Genomic DNA, 22,636 nt, shown 5'->3' with positions numbered 1-22,636 from the left:
TAAGCAATAAAGTCACTCCATCCAGGAGGGTTAGTACTGCTCGTGTCGGTTTGAGAGGTGCTGTCAGGTTTGGTAATCCTGCCCACGGAGAGAGGGAGGCCGTGCACGGGACAGAAGGCCGTGCTGAGCGGTTCTTTTCAACCCGAAGGGCCAGCTGCAGGAAATGAGGCACACCGAGCTGGCTTTCCGTAGAGCCTGCTGAAGCCAGAGAGAAAAGCAATCGAAACTCATGGACAAAATAAGGGGTTTGATTCTAACTTTAGTAAGTAAAGTTTTCCAGATAAAGGCAATTGCATCCATATTTAACAGCTGTTAAAGAGATACACATTTAATTGCATAATATAAGGGGTGCTTCATATTCACTAGAAAACATTTCAAGAGTTTTAGTTCTACCTGTTTGGAATCCAGATTTTCTCCCTAGAAGATATTCCAGTTGACAAAAGGGCCTTGTTCAGATATCTGGGATCAACTGAATACATTTATTTAAAAGCAATTTTAAATATTAAAAAAGTAGAAATTAACACATACAGTACTCAAAAACTGTCACATTAAATACATGTGAATAGACATGTGTACTGATGTTTTACCTTAACATTCAATGAGAAGTCAAGATTTTAACTAGTGGCATGATCAGATCTGGTTTCTGTACACGCTGATGTACTATGTAATAAAAAAATAAATAGCAACTGTTGTTCAACAGTAAATAACACATCATCTGCAGAGCATACTTCCCCCTCTGGGGGCACCTTCCCCTGCCCCTCCCCCCAACCCCTTATCAGCTAATTTTCCATAAAGATTTAGACTTTCCAAATACTATGTCATATACAAAATTGCAGACAGTGGCTCATTGAGTTCAAATATAATACTGTACTTAAACTCAATCAATATCATACATTTTCAGATTTCTTATGACCCACAATAAGCCAGAATAAACACAACTATTGTTCCTGATGGAACTCATTTAATTTTATAAAATGCATATGTATACTATTTTAAAGAGCGTAGAAAAGAATAGACATTTGACTCTACATAATTTTACATGCCTAGGTTTTCTTTATATGATTTGCTTTTATCAGTTTATTTCAAGATCACTTAAAAATACAATTGACCACAAAAGTGAATAGGTTTTGTTCTTTAATGCAACTTAAAACATTGTAGTAATGGATAAAATGGAATGCTAAATAAATGCTAAACCTGACTTCCTTTCCATAAAAAACAGAATAAAGTCTGAAATACTGGAGCTGGTAATACTGAAAAGTAGATGCCAGCGGGCTCCCTCACTCATTATGTAATAATTATTCTTTTTAAATAAAATTTTGTTATAAATGATAAAACCATTAACAGTTGATAAATGTTTTGCATTTTTTCAATGTGGGGTTTAGACTGGTATTTGATTCTACATATTAAACCACAAACAGAATTAAATATTCACTGACTACAGTCTTGTAAAACTGAATTAAAAATGAAAGCCCTCAGAAAGTCTGAGATGTGCTTTTATGAAATGAAAATCTTTCCATGCAGCCAAGACAATCTGCTTTGAAATAACAGTACTAGGTACTGAAGCCAAAATAACATTTAAAGCAAGTAATACAAAACTACTTATGAAAGTCATGGAACCTGCTATAGACAAACTATGGGAAAAACAGAACTGCATTATGTTTCAGAAGTTAAAAAATGATGTTGAAGGTGACATAGGAAATGAAAGTTTCCAGTAAGACATTTAAATGTTTTCTGGCAATTCAACTTTATACCAACTTTCAAGAAACCTCAGGTCAAATGCAGCCTTCCAAAGATTTTCTTATAAATTAGCATTATAACAGTACGTGTGTTACTTGGTGCTTTGAATTAAGACTATTACAGTTGCAGTTTAGTGAACTCTACTAAAAAAATCCTGATACTTCTGATCTAAGTTCTATCATTAACAGCCTGATCAAATGCATGAGAGGTCATCTTAACTTCCACTTTTTAGAGCAATTAAAAATAATTTAAATTTATCCTTATATCACCACATAAGAAATTTTATTTTAGGTAACTAACTTTTAGCAAGGTTGAAGACAGAGGAAAAAAGACCCCACAAAATCATTTTTCAAAGAGCCAATTTAGCTATAAACAAATACGGTTGCAAGCTCACATTAATCTGAATAGCAATTAAGTTAAAATGTTCTTTTCCTCAAATGTAGCTATATGACTACAGTACTACTTTTGTACAAAGGCAGGTTTCAAGTAAGCATCTAAATGCATGCATAATCGTCAACAGTTAACATTGTCTAGAAGTCCTTGGTTACTAAGAATTCAGTGAAAGAAACCAGCAAATTTCACATATATCTACTAAAGAACAATATGACTAATTTTCATTAAAAGAAGTTTTTGAATGAAATAAATTTGTAACTTTTTATAGTGAGGTAATATCACAGGGGGACTGCAATCACAGTTTGGCATAGGTCCACATAATATAAACATGAAATGCTGTATGCACACCATAAAACATTACTGTTATCTGTAAAGTCAGTGAATATTTGTCTTCATAATTACACTTAACTGAGCACTATATTAAATAAATACCAAAGTGGGTTTCATAGCTGTAAACTGCATACACTTACAAACTGCAGACTGATTTTTAAATTGTCCAAAACCATTCACTCATTCTAACTTTCTGCTAATTGTATATTGAGAATACCGAGTTATTAGGAACAGTCATTTCTGTACAGTTACATGGTTGACAGAGACCACCTATGTTTGGAAAGCTGGCAGTTCATACGTATTTTTAACAGCATAGACAGAGATGTAAGTGCTAGATGCCGAGGATGGCTTCAACAAACCCAATAAGGCGTGCCAGGTTCCAAGGCTACCATAATACTGGCAAAGGCAGAATAACACAGGATATTTACAATACATATAATTAACCTCATGAGGTGAAACTTAAATGAATTCTTAATTTGTAACAGCAGCTATATATACAACTGTGCACAGGATTACAGGGAGGCAGCAGCGTTCGCTTTTGCTAAAAAGCCCGTCTTGCATGAAGAATGTGCAATGCTCAAGTTTAGGATTTTTTTGTTTGTTTGTTTTTACTAGTCTGACAGAATGTGCACAAAGGACACTGGAAAGACCCCTTTCCTCTCTGGCTGTCCTTCGATGTGGCCAATCTGCAACACAGGAGAAAAACGTACATACATATATAGGTGTGTGTACACATGGAGTTCGTAGTCTGCATTTACTTCATTCAAAAGCAGCAGAACTGCACGGATCCTACAGAGCCTTTGCAAGTTCTTGGATAGTTTAATGCAGAACTTAGTTAACAGTTGAATTTGTGTAACGGAACAAAATAAAACCACACAAGCATATTATACAGTAAGACAAATTAAGCCAACTAAATATAAAGAGAACAAAACTACAATTTTATTTGGAAACCTACATACACCACTTAATTTTAAGAACCTCACCGAAACAGAAGCCTGATTTTCTTTTGTCTGATAGACTAACTTTCAGTAATAAGATACATATCTCTGAAAACCATTCCTCTTAGTTAACTGAATAAATCCTAAACATCTCACTTAAGGGAAATGTCTCCTACAGTTGTGAAGTTACTTATGATACTCTGCATGCTTCGCTTCAAGTGATACAGGCCCAGATATTTTCTCACTGAACTAGTATGATTCCTAATGATTCATGTGCATACTAGTGTTTGTAACAAATCACAGTATTGTCTGATTAAGTATCCTTCATGTACAACTTCTTACACATTTTGCATAATAATAATTTATAAAGAAATAGCCAAGCAACTTCTAAAGAAAAAAAAAAAAGTCTATATGAACTTTAAACATCTACAATGCATAATTATAAACAACTGTCAAACTGATAGCACTGAAGCAGTAGTCTTGACCGACCACATAACCCTTTTCTCATCCTGCTACAGTGTTGCTCACTACTTTCAGAATAATAGTGTAGCTCCTTCCTCTACCACAAGCTAACAAAATGGGAAGGGGAAACATGCAGGGCTGGCCATTTCCTCTTGTAGAGCCAAATTTTTGAAGCGTATGAGTCAACAGGACTTGTTTCCCTTCTCGGAAACACTCAGACTGGAGCACTTCATGGAACTTGTTGGGCATGTACCGAGGGATCTTAAAAAGCCACCTCACAAAGCAGATTCAGCAACTAACACAACCGAAATCAGGGACTGGATGATATGGTTAACACAGCAGCTTTTCACTGGGCATTGCTCTTTTGATACCATCTTTTCAGCTAAAAATGTTCCACACTTAAGTGATGAGAGACAGAAAACCATGTAGCTAGAACCAAAAGAGCAAAGGTTGTGCTGCACTTAGATTAGGAAATCATAGGCAGTATTGTGGTAAGAATTTGGTTTAATCAAAATGAAATCTGTGTCATTTTCCCCAGTAATAATTCTGAGGTAGGGAAACAGGATGTAGCACAGCCTTGGAGGAAAAAGAGTAGTGTGAAGGGAAGGTTGGAGCCTTTAAGCAGGGTTGAGAATACCTGGTGTTAGCACTCAAGAACCAAAGAACAATATGCAGTTCAGAGTGGGGGGAATATAATACAAACCAACATCACAGGAGGGAAGAAAGGCAAGAAAATGTTAACTATCTCTCATTTAAGGAGGAAAACCATCAGCTTACAGCACTAATTACAAACAGTTTTTCAGACTTCCAGCAACCCCTGTAGGTATAACTTGACATTTCTGGTGAACAGAAGGGAATTACATATCTAACTTTTCATGAAGAGTGTGAGCATGCTAAATGGAGTAAAAACCACCACCTCTTCATTAAATGAAAGGCTAGTGTGAACTAAAAAGAGTGACACATGTAAATACGTGCTGCTATGAACCAGCAATAAAGCCAAAACTAGTCAGGATGGTTCTAGCAGACTCCCAGGAAGAGACAGACCCTATCAGAGAAAGGGGGTCTTCTCTAATACGAATTTAAGGGCTGGATGTTAGCTCAGGCAAAACACTCCAAAAACCACAAAATAAAAAACCACCGCCCACAAACCAAAATAACAACAAACACCCCAAATTTGGAAAAAAGGGCTTTCCTTTAAAAGTCATAAAAAAGTTATGTAGAACTATAAAAGGAAAAGATACATACCCACCACTCTTGGTCCTCTTCACCAGTTACAATAATTACTTCTCCTTCAACAAATGTGAGCTCATCATCATTATCTGCCTGACAATCATAAATGGTCTTCACTCGCCTAACTTTGTTTTTCCCCTAAAAATAGAATGAAGTTTTAGATGTAGGACATAAGGAACAGCAAGAACATGTATATGATATGAATTTTGCCTTTTAGCTCTGTTTTATTTTACTAGAAGGTGAAGATTGCTGGGAAAGCAATTTGGTAAAAGGGGACATAAAATCAAAAAACTGCTTCAACAATGATATTAAAAAAAAGTTATCTACACAGGTGTAGTTTTCCTTTTTCTTAAGATTCAGAACTCCTAAGTGACTTAAACATGTAATGCATGGCTTAAGTAACCTACGCTTCCTCCAGTAAAGAAAGTTTAAATTACATCTTTACATTGTTCCAGTCCACAAACATCCTCTTTCTCCTTTAATACACACTTCATTGAACAAACCCACAATGAACAGAAAATGAAATCCAGTCTCCTCTGAACATTACAATAGAGGTAAGGGCTGAGGAAAAAGCTGCACTGAAATCCCAGTATTTATGACAGCTTTAGTTGTGGATCTAGTGCAAAAATACAGTATCCTTTGATTTCAGGTCTGCTTATAGGACTGGAAATTATTTTTTGAGTGATTTTTCATCCATAATGCTAGAAATTTCCTACTAAAATAATCTTAATTTCAGATGGCAGTACTATTTTGTGATGGTAATTCACAATAGATACTCTCACAGCTCTACCATTCTGAGTCCAAGCATTTTCTAGGTCATACTTTGCTGCATACTGCTAATTCACATGAAAAAGCCTGAGCCATGGACTCCTCCCTGAACATATGTTCTCATGGCAGGGAAAATGCTTTAAATTATTTTCAAATACAGTAAGGAAGCAATATTCATAGCAAAACACTCCTGCTACTTTATATTCCAGTATTTTCATACCCACACATCTTCAAAAACTACAGTTCCTTCTTTGAACAGAAGTAGACAGATAACAAGAATGCAAAAAAAAACAAGAAAAGGAGATGAGAAGCAGAAGGGCTACAAAGGGAAAAAGCAGGTTTAGAAGAATCTGAGCCAAAAGTAACTTTGCAGAGGAGATTCCCTAGGGACCCTTCTCTTTGCTATTACCTACAAATCCTGAAATACCTCCATGTTTTGGAAAAAAAAAAATCCCCTTGCAGATTAATAGTAGAACAGACACACAGCAAAGAGCACTCATAGTGAACTCAAGTACAGAAAAATAGCAATTAGAGAGGGATCTAAGGGACAAAACCGTTAACACAACAACATAAGTCTAAAAGAAACCCATACTTGAGACAAATGAACAGCAATATCTGAAGTGAAGTTCATATGAGATCAAAAGGATTTTTGCAGCAAGGGTTTGCTGAAGCAAGAAGTTGCTTCAAAGAATGCTTTCTCTCTTTTTTAAACAAATTCATATCATTTGATCAAAAATCTCAACTATCACTAGGGGCTGGAATTCAATATGAATGAGTATTTGGGGCCAGTCCCAGCTTTCACATCTAAACCTTTACAAACCAAGACCGCTCCCAATCAATCCTCCAGTGATGAAGGGAAGCAACTTCTTCTGCCAGATAAAAATCATCTCATTCAATAAAGAGACTTAAGAAAGTTAAATTCGTTTACACTTAGAGAACTGTATGCAACTCAGCTTGTAGTAACATGAAAAATGACAGCAATTGCTCCTGGTTTCTTCAGATTAGTACCACAGTTGACATTTTAACATTCTATTCCTTTCACTTAGAGGTAAAAAGCAGAATTCAAGCCTGAGATGTATTTAATCTTGGGAAGGTTTAAAAAAGGGTGGATCTGAAGAGAGTATATATTTTTCAGAACACAGTTTGGGGTACTGGTGTGTAAAGAAATAGAAGCAATTCCAAGACATGTAATTGGCAACCATAAAACAAATACCATCCCCTCCAACTCCTTGTATCCACTGTCAGCAGAGACTTTTATGCTTAAGACAATAATAATCAGCTGCTGTGGTCATTAATAATGATCATACTCTTACTTACATTCAACACTTCTTTGTTTAAAAATAAGTACTTTTCTCCTTTATAGAAAACATACACACACACACAGAAGAACACTCAAGTGCTCAGTGTGATTTTAGAAGCTCTCAAAGCAAGTTTAATTTCTCTGAAAATACCTTTCCAAGTCCTTATATATTAACAGCATTTGTCTTTTTTAACCTAATAATTCTGAACGACTGACATTCTAAAACTTCCAATACAAAAATTGTGCTCATCTATTAGTGGCTAAATCATCAAACCCAAGAGTGAAGTACCCAGAAGTAGGAGTGCTGCTGTCACGGGTGTTACTGTTGCACTGTGATGTAGCATTTCACTAGTTTATGCGGAGAGGATATAGACAGAGAATGAAAATGAAGGCAAGAGGAATTCTTGCACATGATTACCTGAGCAGGAAAGATGGCAGTGAACAAGAAGAGAGACATGTGTGAATGTAATGATGTGTGGAAAACTGGGAAGTGATTATCACAAATACATCATAATTCTGATCACTGCAAAACAGTGGAAGTATTCAATTTACTGCACACGTGAAAATGGCTAAATTGTGAGAACACTGAATTTTTCCTCAGATTTTTTCTTTATAAATGTGAGATTTAAAAAAAAAAAAAAAAAAAAACAACAACAAAAAACCAAACAAACAAAAAAAAAAACCCAAAACAAACAACTAATCCACTATTTGCTTTCTTTCCTTCTTTAATAAAGTGACAAATAAATGAGAATGTCCAGCATAATTTGCCTGCTTATATTTAAAAGTACGTAAGTAAACAAATCATAGCTGAAGACACCTTTTGATCAGAACCCTGTACTATTTTACTTCATAACCAGAACACTCAGGAAGCCCAAGCAATAATCCCACTGTTCTCAGTTCAGACAGGAGCTTACAGACAAGTCCGTGACAGAAGCCAAGCAGAGTGATGGCTTCAGAGTGTTTTTCCTCAGACAAGCACAAGAAGGGAGAAACTCACCCTCTACTTTCACTACAAGAATGAAGTCTTATTTCCTTTTATGTAAGTGCTTTGCATAGCCAATTTGACAAGCAAAACCATCTCATTTTTGATGTATTCTTAATGAAGAAAGAAAATCTTAAGAGAGCTCTGGAGTTTCATAAAATTATTTCAGTATACATATGCATGAAAAATCCTCTGTTGGATGGAACAGCAAGATGAACTGGGGGTTGAACAAGGAGACTTGGAATCGAGTTACAGCTCCAGCTTTGCTACTACACACCATCCAGCAATGTCAATTTGGCCACTTCACCAATGTAAGTGGTTAACAAAGGTTCAGATAAGTACAGTGACATTTAATACTCATGACAGGAACATTTACTAGTTTGTCACAGTTGACTTTATGTTAAATTTTTTATCTACTGACAAGAAGCGCTAACATCCCTTCCCAAAGCTTATAAAAGTCAAATATATAAATATTCCAGTAATCTAAGGCATACAAAACAGTCAGCAAAGACAGCAGAGAAAATAACCAATTAATTCAGAATTATGACTGGCACAGATAAAAATGCCCAAGTTCCCTAATAAGTGTAAATACAGTCATGTTCCCAAGGCTATCATTTGATGTTACTAGTATTTGTTTCAGCATGCAAGAGGCCTTGCAAACCCCCAGCATTTGCTGAAGCTGCTTGGGAGCACAAAGCAGAACACCTCATTCCCATCCCAGCCCATAACATTATGTTGCTTTGTGTGCATAGCTCAAGGATGGTGGTTTTTTTTTTTTTTTTGCACAGATAGTCCTACAGTAATTTTAAAACCTTCATGGATACTCTCAACTAGCTGGAATAATACCTACCATATTTATTTTCCTGGGAAGTGGCACAGGGGTTTCTGGCAGGGTATGTGTTATGTCATTAGATTCTTCAGATGCTTGCCTTTGGACGGTGTCTCTAGATTGTATGTTTGGAGAAAGATCTAAGGAGTGAGATTTTTGATTTGCCTCTGCGGGCTGAGGCTTCGGAGATGCTTCTCCACCTTGCGTTTTAGCCAACAGCTCTCCTAGCTGAGGTTTTGGAGGAAGGTCCTTCATTTGTGGCTTTGGAGGTAAGTCTCCAAGCTGTGGTTTTGGTGGCAAGTCTCCTAGCTGAGGCTTTGGGGGTAGTTCTCCAGGCTTTGGGGGTAAATCTCCCACTTGAGGTTTCTGAGTTAATTCCAGAGGCAGAGGCTTTGGGGGCAAGTCTCCAGGTTGTGGTTTCTGTGGTATATCGATGGACAGTGAGGGCTTCTGAAAGATTTCCGTGTGCTGATGGGATTTATCTATTGAAAGATGATGACTGGTTTCTATTTTTCTTAGTGCCACTAAAACAAAAGAGCATAACAATGTTTTTTCACAATCTCATCTTAATATTGAAGAATTTAGGCACATATCAGAACTGTAACTGTGTAATGACCACAGGTTGACTGAGCCCCGATAACTGTCCATACGTCCTCCTGGTCTATGACAAATGCAAGGTAACACGTTACTTAACCCTCTTTCACTGAGGTCTCACTTCATTGCTCTTACTGGAGGCCAGGAACGCTTAATCCAACAGCTACTAGGTGTCAATTTATAGATTACGTACTGAAGGTGAAATAAAGTGACTGCTTTTTGGACCTAAAACTAAAAATACTAAAGATAAGAAAATACGCATTTTGCAAAACAACCTATCAACCCACTGACGTGACTGCAATGAAAATTCTCTTGAATGCCAATTATTCATATATACAGTTGAACTCCATACAAGAAAACCCACTGAGTCTCAGGATTAGTACCTGTAAAATCTTAAAGAAGATAGCGAGTGAGCACGTATGTATATACAGTGTATACACTAAACAGTATTACAGACATTCAAATTAAAACTAGTAAAAATAAATTATTGTAAACATTTATAATTTAGTAAAGATGAAAAGTTTTAAACCAGTGTATTTTGCAATTTTTATGGAAGGAAAGTAAAAATTGCTTTTCAAATAGTTTTTTCTCAGCAGTAGAATCAATTCATGACACTAAGTCCCCTACGAAAACTTGACTGAAATCTACCTTAAAAACAAAATCAAAACACCACAACAAAAAACCCCAAACCCCTAAACCAAACAACTCTATATTAAAGAAGATGAAAGGGGACAGAAGAGAAAAAAGTTATGACCCATGATGAAAGAAACGCATTTTGACTAGAAGGAATAATTTCATACTGCATTCAGCATTACTTTAGTATAATACTAGCCAAAAAGATGGTTTAACATTTTACTACAAAAGCAACAACACTCCATTTGGCTATCACCTATTGCAAAAACACTTCTATGCTGTATTTACGGTTATTTATACCAACAAAGGAAAACTCTGTGTAATTTCCATGATAGTAATTATATAGCTACTATCAGATGCCTCATTTTAAAAAATGTCAATGTGGATACTTGTATATGGCTTTATCTCCTAGACTTATCTAGCAGCAAATGTACATGCGCTGATCATCTATATTGGTTGGAGGCTTAAGCAAATGATATGAGAACACTGACAGTAGCCCTTATCAAAGTGCTTTGATAGAGCTCATCTTAAGTTTACACCTATATCATTTTAAATCAAGGAAGCATTGGCTTCCTTTGCAGTGGTACCCTATCGTGTCACTGGTGTCTCTTTCAAAAGATGATACCATGTTATAATAATTGTAATTCAATGAAGTTGAATTTTCACATTTGTATTTTCTTTTAAAATGATTTGCACTCTCACTTTCAGTCATCTAGCTTCAGAATTCTGGACAGGCATCATTTTCCTGAACTTCAGGCTCTATAGTGATCACCCACTCATACAGATGTAATGTATTTTTGATGGATTCTTTATCAGAGAGAGCTACAAGGTAAGTATACTTCCAACTTTATAGTCAACTGTTGCAAGAACTCAAAAAACTATATAAAACCTGCCATATGACTTTAAAGAGAGACTAGAAAAAAACATTTATAAAAAGAGAGGGCCATAAGGTGTTTACTGGGATGATGTGATGATGTTCTCACCACCTTACTCACCAATGTATGAGCAAGCATGTAACAATACCTGATTCTTTTTGAAGTATTTCTAAGGACAACACTGATTGCCAAAACATGGCAATGGACACAACTAACTTCAAGGGTATCAAGGAATTTGACTTAGGGATATAAGGAAGAAGAGAGTTTATCGATGACAGTGGTCAAAGAAACAGAAGCCCAGAGAGGTTATCCATGGCGGGACTCAAAATGCGACTGGACGTGGCACTGAGCAGACTGCTCTCAGTCAAAAATTTAGCCCTGCTCTGAGTGGCAGATTGTACCAGCTGACCTCCTGAGGTCTCTTCCAGCTTAAATGAGTTTATGATTTTTTTTTCTTTCCTCCTTATGTTCCACAGGTCTATTTTTTTAGTTTAATGGAAGACTCAGTCTTCCAAAATCCTTTCAGTTTTGCTAAAGTTTCACGGTTTGTGGCATTTTAGAAATAAAACTTTTGCTGAAAAGATGCATATATTTAAAACGAGTATCTACTTTCATATACATTTAAAAGATATTATTATGAGAACACCCACAAAAAGAACTCTTACCTTTTTGAGGTAGTTTGGGAAGAACTCTAGGGCCAAGTGCAGTTTTTGCAGTCCCAGTGCTAAATCAACAGATGTGAGTTGTTAGTGCTTACAGCTGTTAAAAAATACACTTTTTCTTTCCCATTTTTCCCCTCTACACATCCATAATTAAAAAAAAAAAAAAAAAACAAAAAAAAACCAACCAACCCACATTTGTTTTGCTTCTTTTGTATAACCATCTGTCTGTGGATCAATCCCAAAACTCAAAACACTGTTAAGAATGAGCTGCTTTTTTCAGAGAAAAAAACCCATACAAATCCCACAAAGCTTTAATGCTACAGGGCAGGTTTTTTCTACAAACTATGGTATGTGCAAAAATGTACTCTGAAAATAGGTGAAGCTGAAAGATCAGCTCAGTGGACAGATCCTGAACTTTTAAGGAAAATCTGGTCTTTAAAATAATTATACTAAAGCACTCAATACATAATCTTTCCTTTATGTCAGTGGTTTGAAGTTTTCCAGGTCTGAGCCTATGCCTTGTAGCCTACTGCACGAGTATGATATTGTATTACATATAAACTGCAGCTGATTAGGACACAAAGTCTCTGCTACTCCAAGGAAATACCAATGATTGTGGGAAAACAACATGCTTTACTCTGTCAATCTGTGTTACAGCTGTGTTAGCTACTCAGTGGTAAGCAACCATACCAGCAGGACAGTTGCAAGTAATTTAATTACAGTATAAAAATCTGAGATAGTTGCATATTGCCCAAACTTTCCATCTATGCTTTCTGTTGTAGGCATTTTTTTTTTCCAGAAATAACACCAGGCTGGCTCAAAGTTGCAAACATAACATGTGAAGGCAAAACGTATTACAAGTTTTAACAAAAACCCACAAAATTTCTTCCACCAAAACCACACCTGAATCACTTCTATAGAAAAGAACAGTGGAAGAAGAAAGCCAACTAATTTAAGGCGTAAAAATCAAACAACAAATAATCAAATAAAAATCAGTATCACCTCAAAATAATTACTCAAAAAACAAGGAAAAAGAAAAACAAGTGAGGAAGTTGCCAGAATATGTTCAACAGAGCAGAGTCTTCTGCATCAACAGCCTTGAATCTGGTATTATTTGAAGCTAATGTTTCAAAATCAGTATGATGAAACACTTTTATCTTATTTTCCTAACGTTTTTTAAATAGTCAAAATACATCATGACACAAAACGGAAAGAATGGCTAAGTTCAATCTTGGTTCAATAAATAATTACCTCAGCCTTTATCCAATGGCACCAAGCACAAGTATCACACTTCCACCCTTGTCTTACAAGTATCAAGTGCGGCACCAGCTCTGTGCTCTAGAACATCATCACTTTTTCCCTGAATACCCAGGGCCACCTGGATGGACTCAGCAAACGCATGAAGTCAGCTGTGCTACCAACATCACGTCCACCGCCTGTCCTGACAAGGCAGATCACAGACTGGGGAGTGTCCAGAAACTACCTAGTGATCTTCTACTGTGATTTGTTGGACGTTAGACATCCATCTTCAGTCATGGCCTGATCACACACACTTATGGTCACACAAGGTCTCTATCGTGTTGCCTGAGGCACATGTTTATTAGAATTACCATGCTTTGATCCTCAAGACGTTGGAATCACAACACAGATAAGGGGGTAACAAACACTAAGCGACAGGAACGTATGGCTATCCTTACTACTTCAGCTATTGAAAAAGCCACTTGTAATGTACTGACCTGGTGAACTATGAGCTAAAAGCAGTTTGTGTTATTACAGACCGTGTGTCAGCACATACGCTCAACAGACTGGAAAATAGTTAAGCTGGAACAATGAGGTGAATTCTCTCTCTTATAGAGCTGACTTCAATGCCAGCCTGTACCCAGAGTGACACTTAAGCTATGCAGCTTCAGGCACGAGACCTCACACTGAAGCAGATAAAATGAAATGCCAGGAGACACGAAAATAAAACTTTTGTCCTGCTGGACGGCAGTCTGAGGCAACATTCCCCAGCTCAGAGAGCACTTCTGTAGGAGCGGTAGATAGATTCTGGTACAAGTTGTTCTGTCCATCCCGCTCAAAGGATGAATTGTGTATGGACAGCTATGAACAAAGCGTAGGAGGCTCAATGAAGCCAAAGTATTTGTATGGTAGTAAGGCATGCAGAAAACTAATGAAGAAGAAACATAGCTAGGATTTTACTTCATATGAAAGGCATTTTTTTTTCTAACGTACAAATTAGTTATGTTTAGATAAATCTATATCTTTCCCTTTGTACACACAGACTTTACCTTGACTGCTGAGACATCCCTTCAAACTTGTTTGCAGCCTTAGTTGAAGGTGGGCCCAAATCATTACCTGAGGTGAAAAAAAGAACAATTTAAAACCCCATGATCATTAGGATAACTGAAATATAATCAGCAGAGGGTGCAACTTAAAGTAAAGTACGTATTCTTCCAAGTATCTCTATACAACACGTCTAAAGATTTCAAAGATCATTCTTTATGAATAACTTTGTAACTGCAAAAGTGGCAGGGACCATATTAATCCAACTTGACCTTCCATATAACACATTAAAACAACTCACTGGTAGCTCACATTTGCTGGCAAGGAAAGATTGACTGACATTGCCGAGTTACTGATGTAGGGCATTTGTCTGAATACAGTGTTTCAATTTTCTCTGAATATAAGAAGATACTGCAGGCCAGTATCAAATAAATTTATTGCAGATGTTTACATTTTGTGCTATGAGACACATCTTAAAACCATCATGAATTTGATTTTATTCATAAAACATCAAATTTTTAAGGACTGGCATTGTATCCTACATAAAGAATAGGCTTTGCTGATTTGATGACTAAGTCAATATGTTATGATAATGTGAACATTAACCACTGGTAAAGAAAAGATCCTGGGTACACACAATTCTGTCAAAAGGCAGCAAAATCCAAACCCAAGTGCTTCTGAACTCCTACAGCAGAACACTTCTCTCTCATTAACCATCACCATCCCCAAGGTACAATTATACTAACTACTTTGTTTTAGTGCCTTTATCATTCCTCCTTCACTCTTCTATTACAGCATGTCTAAACAATCTTAGAACCAACTTCAACAACCATTAATAAATTTTGTCATTGAAATAGATGTAAAGTGACATTTAACGATCCAAGAACACAAAATACTTCTTATGCAAAAGAATGACATATCTGCCTAGATACCATTATTAGCGCGTTGAAGTCTAAATGAAAATAGCAGAAAAGGCTCATGCTGAGCCTTGCTAAAAATATGTTTATATTTAAAAGTAAAAACCCAACCCAAACCAAAAAAAAAAAAAAAAATAAAAAAAACAGCAAACCCTTCACATGTAGGTCCTATGGGTAAAGCAAGGAAAATTATGTCATGGTTGCTATGGAAATCTAAAATAATCTAAATGACATTTTTAGAACATCTTTGAATAGCCTCTTAATTTGCTTAGAACATAAGCTAAGGTCTGCTCTGCTTGAAACTTCAATTAATGCACACATTAGAAAACAAATGGTGAAATTCAACATAACAAGGAATATAACAACACAGAAAAAAGCTTCTGAAAGGGAAAGCAGTGAACATCTGACAATATTCTTAAACCAAAACCACAAAAGCAGATACAAGAAACTCCCTCTTTTATAAACACAAAACTTAATACTTGCTTAAAACCCAAATGGACTTCGAAACAAGTTTTAGTGCAGATCTCAGCTAAGAAAAAGCTCTTCCATCCACTGAAGTTTAGTCTGCACTGTAGAGCAGCAAACAGAATAAGCAATGTTCTTCTCTGGCTCTGCTTTGAAAAGGTATTCTACTGCTACAAGGTTCTTCAATTCCACACCTGCACCTTTCCCATATTTTTCTTTTCCTTTATCTGTTGTCTAATATTTCTAAAAAAGAGTTGGCCCTAGCTTAGCATTTGTTCCTACCATACTTTTAATTCTAATAGTGTTACATTATATAGTATTCTAGTATATGGTATTTTAGGTGCTGTTTTGGACTTGAATATTTGAGCTTTTTAAAATTTTTAAAGGCCAAGCTCTTCAAAATGTCTTTACTGCTTCTGAAATTGTTCAGAGCTGTTAGACTCCAGAACACAGGAAACAATTTTTTCCATATCCCAGACATCTGAAAAGTATAGAACTGAAAAGATTCCAATTATTTGTATTCCTTGAGAAAAAGATTTTGCTTTTTATTGGACTCTGTAATTCTCTTCATATTAAATCCTAGATTACATCACGTTCTACATCAGTACTCCATGATTTACCACATCTAATTCAATTTGCTGGGAAAAAAGGTGGTTTTAGGCTTGCATTTTTTTTTTTTAGGCCAGTAATTATGCGTTTATATTAGAACAGAGAGAGAATACTACTAAGATATAAGTAGTGTATGGATGGCCCCCCTATGTAAGCACTGGATTCCAGCTCAAAAGTTTATAGATTTATGGAAATCATGTCACCAAGACTAACATTATAGAAAATTACATGGGCCTGAGATTTATAGCTACTGGGAGAAGTCAACTGTACAGAGCAATGTTTATTGAAAAGAAGAAGAATTTGAGTAGTCTGGAAAAGTAGTTTCTAAAAACCAAAAAGATATCCTGTTAAAAAAAAACGCAAAGTGCTGTTTCTCTGTAACTTCTGCAGGTAGATGTATGCAAACCTATCAGTCTTTGTATATGTACAGACAACATCACAAAACCCAAAAACATTAAGACAACACATCCCCACCAGCTGGGTACAAACACTTGACAGGAGAGATCTGGCATAGAGCCCAAGGAATCAAGCTCTTTTAGCAATCAGGAGAACCACACATATTCATCAAGGTCTATCTGCCCCAAATCAAGATCCATCTAGATTAACGAGCTGGTCAAAGCAGGAGCAGGGGTGAGGAAGCAGATGCGGAGTAGATGCAGCAGATGAGGGGGCCGGGGTGAGGGCAGCCTGGGCAGCTAGGGTAGAGAGAGTGAGGCAGCAGAGGAGATTGAGTTGGGCCCCAGGGGAGCGTGGAATATTTTCAATTTTCTCAAGTGAGACTCAGATACAGAAGCCTAGAAGCTAGAGTGACAGAAGATAGAACGGTTGATTTATCTGAGCTGACGTGACATCAAGCTGCAATCATTGGAAAGCAAGCACCAGGTAAAAGAAACCAAAGATCATGTATCATCCATTATAAAGGTTTTCCCCTGCCCTTTTGTTTTGCATTTCAAAACTCACCCCAAGGAATTGGGCCCTTATTCTGGGGTCCATGAGGTAGTGGGCTTGGTGGGTCAGAGAGGGTTCTTTTGTGTCCGGGGGGTGGGGGAGGTGGTCTCTTCTTGGAAAGAGTGGAGCTGCCACTAGAGGTTTGAGTGCTTAGAGGGAGGGTTGAAGGTGGGCCTGCAAAATAACAAACAACCTTCTTACAAATACATGTGCATAAACATCAAAGCAGCACTGAAAAATTCACAGTCAGACCCACAGCGAAGTGCAGCAAAAGACTAAAATAAAAAGACAAGCCATGCCAAAACACTGTTTAGATTAAATGACACGTTCACCACATTTTTAACCATCTCAGCCGTGGGAATATAAGCAACTTGACAATAGAATGACACGTGTACTTATGTTTAAAAAATAAAGGATTAATCACTCCAAGCTTTCTAATTTTAGGCATCATTAAAAAAAAAAAAAAGCAGCATGAAATCTTCAAATTAAGTAGTATTTAGCATGTGGGATTAAAATTACTATTAATTTATACCAGAATGAAACAACTTTCTAGATATTTTATTATGTGGTTTGTTTTTTTTTTTTTTTTCACCTGCAGAGCATCCCATATGAATTGTTAATAAACTTGGGGGAGGAAGGAATAGAAATCTATCTACAAATTTTCCTTGCATTTTGAAAATAGGATTGTAAGCTTAGTAAGTTTTTCTGTACTTATGTTCCCTTTTTTTTCTGTGACTTAAATACATCAAAATATGCATTTTTAGAGCAATGCAAATTGTTGTATGTACTGCATATTAAGTAAACATCAGAAAAGCCCTTCCTGAGGCTGAAATTATATACTGAATGGTAGCATTGCTTATATAAGCTTACGCAGTCACCTCTACCCTTAAAACCCTTTATTTCCCCCTGCATCGATGCTGGCACAAGTATTATTCAACGCAGTGCATGTTTTACAGGACATGGGAACAGATACAGATTAAAAGACAGAATAACCCACAGGGAAGACAAGACTTTTCCCTAATTAACTTCACCATTCACCTTCAAAAATGTCTGTAGTAAGAGGCTCAAGGAAGCACGCAGTGCAGGGCACAAACATGCAGCGAGGGGACAACTGCTCAAGTCAGCTGCCATTGCCGCCAAAAGAAATTACTTGTAACACTTATCTAAATTAGTTCTACATTAGGTTAGAAAAGCTCTAAGGGTTGTTTTGTTGGGGTTTGGGTTTTGGTGTTTTTTTTTTGTTTGTTTGTTTGTTTTTGGGGTTTTTGGGGGGGTTGTTGTTTGTTTTGTTATTTTTTGTTCTGCTTTTAATCTAACTGACACATAACACTTCACTGCAATCCTGTCTTGTATGTTTTTCACGTAAGAGAGCTTTGCCATCACAGGCTCTGGATAAACGCGGAAAATCAACAAAGTTTTAAAAGAAAAGTTTGTTTATATTTGAAATCTCAAGTCTATCAACACATATTTTTGTAGCACTATAGAATGAACTTGCCTATTTTTGGAAACCTAACTTACTTGAACGGTATTTGAGACAAAAATCTTTGTTTTGGTAATCAGTTTGTACCCGAATCTGCACACAGAACTAGAGCTGCATCTCTAGAACTATTTACTACCAGTCACTATAGGTAGGCTGAAAATTACCAAAGTATGAGTTCCTTCCCAAATTATTGTATAGCATGTAAGTATTAAAATCAGTGAAGAATAATATGCTAAAATTCCTTAGGTGAAATATTAAACATTGAAAAAAGTAACTTCAATTATCCTATATGTACATTTGCCAGGTATTTTCAGCTGACAACCTCCCTCTTCCTTCTTAACTCCAAAGAAAAGATTAATAAAATTGCCCATAATGAGTTAATGATTCAATCTATTCTCTTCCAGATTCAAGCCTGGTAGGCCTTTTGCTGCTCAGGAGAACCTCTCAACCACAACCCCAGCAGGTATTTTGGGCCTGACTTTCCATTAACTGCTTACTCTTGTAAATCAAATTATATATTTTGTAATTGTTCCTCTCAATTTATTTCCAAGTTCACAAAACTGTTAACTGACAAGCAAGTTAATGCAAATTATTGTTCCCCAGTTTGTAGCCTTTCTCATTTTAATTCCTTCCACAAGCTTAAGAAAGGAAGCTAATTTAAACCATTTATTGAAATGTTTCTGCCAGAAAAAATAAAAAAAACTTTTCCCATTCTAACTTCTGCAAGTTATAAATTCTTTAGTTTGCTTAAACAAATATGAATCAAAGGTTCTTCTACAGACTTTAAAATTAGAGTACATCAAGGAGTGGCGAGGGGGGGAAGGAAAATTCAATATCCAGTGTTAGTAGTAACATTATTTTTAAAGCATGTAGAAAACGTGCACGATATGTCAGTACATTGTTTTTCTCCTGTCCTGACATCTCGAAAAGGAGTTACACACTTCCAAAATGTCTGCGAGCAGGAAAGGCCAGCCCCGCCGAGGTTCTGTCCTGCCACCACCTAGTGCCCTGCTCCTGCACTGCACCCCAGCCCGCCCACCCACCCCCCGCCGCAAGGGGCACGGCGTTCAAACCCGGCTCAAAGGAAAAAAAAAAAAGTGGAGGAAATGCACTGAAGTAGTATTGTGTGCACTTATATTAAAAACAAAACAAAACAAAAAACACAAACAACCACAAAACCAAAAAAAAAAACCCACCAAACTTCAGACATGAAATAAAATATGTACTTTTTATTGCCAGTAAAATGAAGGATCCTTCTCTACAAAAATAATATTCAGTAGGATTAAAAACTCTTGAGATGTGGTTATATGAATACATCGTCTATGTTTCACACCAGTAGTGTATCTCTAGCCGTCGCAGAACAGCTGAAAAACTTTATCACTTAATAGCTGTCAAAACTTCACATGGCATACAACAGTTACATTGAAAAGGTGTTACGGTATTAAAAACTGCATCTTTTCAGACTCCTCGAATTTGTTCCTATATTACTGTCATGGAAAGAATAAATACAAATTTAGAAGTCATACACTAATGATTAGATGGCTGAAATGCAAAATAACTTTCAAACAAACAGAAAATAAAGGAAAACTTAGCTTTTCAGAAAGAGGTATAAAGTCACATCATGCTTTGAATAAAACAAATGTGGGAAACACTGTGGAATCTAAATCAGCTTATGGAAACAACTGCTGGAATAATACAAAGATCTGATGATGCACAAAGTGTTGGTAAAATTACTATAAAAAAACCTTTGTATTACCTGTATATATTAAAAAAAAAATTCTTACATGCTATTTTTAACTATGCAAGGCTAGTTATGTATTTCTGAGTAAAAATCAATAATTTTTCCAGATCACAGATATTTTCTGATTCTAACCAGGCAGCAAGTAAGCCAACCATTTATTCTCCACAATCATCTTAATGAGGATTTCTCACATAGTTGTGAAGTTCACATTTCATGTAAATCATTTTCCTCACACAAGCAAAAAATAAAATAAAATCTTCATCTAAATTTTTTTTAAATTTTGCTTCCACTGGGCTCACTTCTCAGTGAGCTGGAGACCAGTTTCTTTCAGTAAAGCTGCTGTCATCTTCTATCACTTTTTCTTATTGCAAGAATCATATGCAAATAGGCCAAATCTCAAATTTATTGTACTAACTGGAAAAGGTCTACAATTAACAGTGCATTGCCCTTCAGCATTTGTGCAGTTAGTAGAGTATCCATTAGTTTGTGTACTTGTGAAACCATGCAAAGCTGTTAACATCCACTCAAGAAATTGTGGGTTTAGAGTGTAAAAACCTCACACTTGTATTTATTTTTTACCACTTAATGAGAGATATGGAAGAACCAGTATTCCAGTTAATGGGAGAACGGGTACTGCAAAGGAAAGTAAGTTTATGTTAAAACCAGTATTTTCATTAACAAGTGTTGTCATACTTATTTTTAATGTTCTTATGAGTGACATTTTTACAGAGACATTACTAAAAGCCTTCTTCAGTTTGTCTTCAGATCATGTGTCTTCATTCTTTCATTAAAGAAGAAAATATCACAATCACTCTGAGCAAGAAAGCTAAGAATATACATTGATTCAACATCAGCACCTTAAGTATATTCTATAATTACTGTTAAAAAAAAGCCCCGTTTTAAAAAAAAAAAAAAAGAGCCAAAATTTATATTAAAGAATGTTATATTTTGGCTTGATGCACAAATATAAAAAGACACATGAAATAAACAGTTGTCAGCCTTCCTTTCCTAGTATGGTACTTAAAAAAAAAAAAAAAAAAAAAAAACCACAACAACAAACCAGAGTGAGTGGGATAACTAGTATTATTTAACCAAAATGTGCAACACATTTACAAGAAAATTTTTAAAATTAAGTCTTTAAGTGTATATGCAGTAGAGCTGTAGAATCCTGAAATCATTCAAAATAAACAGAAGAAACTGAATAACCTCAAAGGCTGAGGTAAAAGAAATGAAATTAAATATAACAGTACATACAATGTTAAAATACTAGACTAAGAAAGTATTTGTACTTTAAATTAGGGACTCCAGTTAAAAATGGTAGTAGAGGCTACCTGTGTAATGCCTGGTATGTTACAGTATGATGTGACCATGAAAAAATAAATAGCATTGAAAGGATGTTCTGATAGAGTCTTTACAGTAGAAACAGCAAGGTTTTGATGCCGTTCCTACACGTCCAGTCAGTTGTATTTAAGAAAGTCAATTTAAACAGGAGAGGTACAGAGAAGGGCTAGTATGCTGAAAGGACAACTTGGATGATAGGGGAATGACAATACTCTTCTAGCAGAAGAGGTGAAATAGGCTTGGTTTTAGTCTAACAAAACAGAAATGGAGTCCTGTATGATTGCTCTCCAGGTGGTGCCCTGATACAGATGCCAATGACAGAAAACTCAAAGCTAAATGATAATGCTGGTCCATGAACAAAGTAGTTTAGTAGACTTGAGATTTCCAGTCCTGTAAGCAATGCAGTCAGACAACTTCTAGAAGTTACTAGTACGTGCAAATAAGCTAATTTGTTTAGAAATTGAGTTTGATCAAGTGAAGCAGCAGATTGTATGACATGGTATCTGCAGCATCAGTGGAGTGGAACCACAAAGGTTCCACTCTGCCTTTGGGTTTAGGAACCTAACCTTAGAGCTGGGAAAGCGAGTGTGAAATGTACAAACTTGTACTGAAGATTCAAACTTAATTTCTTTGCATAAAATTGATCCCTAACCTCCATGTTTATCCCATATGAGAGAAATAGGCAGAACCATTAAGAATCAATTAGCTTTCAGTTAAAATTAAGGAAACCTGGCTTAGATTGCCTAACATTTCTACAAAACTAGTTAGCAACATTGCCCTCACATTGGATTTTCAATTAAGGTTGTGCAAAAGTTTATTTAGCTACTGTGCTGTGTCATGCAAGTACTTAGATGTTGAGGGTTTGTTTGTTTGTTTTTGTTTGTTTGTTTGTGGGTTTTTTTATTTGTTTGTTTGCTTTTTATTTTATTTTTTATTTTTAAATTATTTTTAAAGCTTTTTGTAAAAAAAAAAACAGGCAGAAGACCTGCCAGATGTCTGGAGCCATAATGCAGCTATAAGGTAAACAGACTAATGGAAAAGATAATTTTTCAGAATGTTACAGACTAAAGACTTGACTGACAACACAAGTTGAACATGAATAAGCTTAGATAAACTCCT

At 36.0% G+C, this 22,636-nt stretch overlaps 1 protein-coding gene across 6 annotated transcripts in view; it reads right to left on the bottom strand.

Moving 5' to 3' along the window:
* Window positions 1-239: 239 nt before the first annotated feature.
* ASAP1 (ArfGAP with SH3 domain, ankyrin repeat and PH domain 1) overlaps window positions 240-22,636 on the bottom strand; it is a 183,685-nt gene continuing 161,288 nt past the window's right edge. For 4 of the 6 annotated variants that reach the window (XM_033005715.2, XM_042785815.1, XM_033005716.2 and 1 more), the window contains 6 exons: window positions 16,968-17,129; window positions 14,022-14,088; window positions 11,737-11,795; window positions 8,991-9,493; window positions 5,106-5,228; window positions 240-3,146 (listed from right to left, as the gene is read on the bottom strand). In XM_033005715.2, coding sequence (XP_032861606.1) covers window positions 3,072-3,146; window positions 5,106-5,228; window positions 8,991-9,493; window positions 11,737-11,795; window positions 14,022-14,088; window positions 16,968-17,129 — 989 coding nt within the window. In that variant the 3' untranslated portion in view covers window positions 240-3,071. The remainder of the gene's footprint in view (window positions 3,147-5,105; window positions 5,229-8,990; window positions 9,494-11,736; window positions 11,796-14,021; window positions 14,089-16,967; window positions 17,130-22,636) is intronic. The other 2 variants (XM_042785816.1, XM_033005718.2) reach the window with 1 other exon arrangement.

This window comes from Tyto alba, unplaced genomic scaffold (genome assembly GCF_018691265.1).
Source record: "Tyto alba isolate M040663 unplaced genomic scaffold, T.alba_DEE_v4.0 Super-Scaffold_9, whole genome shotgun sequence".
Classification (NCBI taxonomy): domain Eukaryota; kingdom Metazoa; phylum Chordata; class Aves; order Strigiformes; family Tytonidae; genus Tyto; species Tyto alba.
Note: the sequence above shows the minus strand (reverse complement) of the source record. Positions and strands in the feature narration are given on the sequence as shown.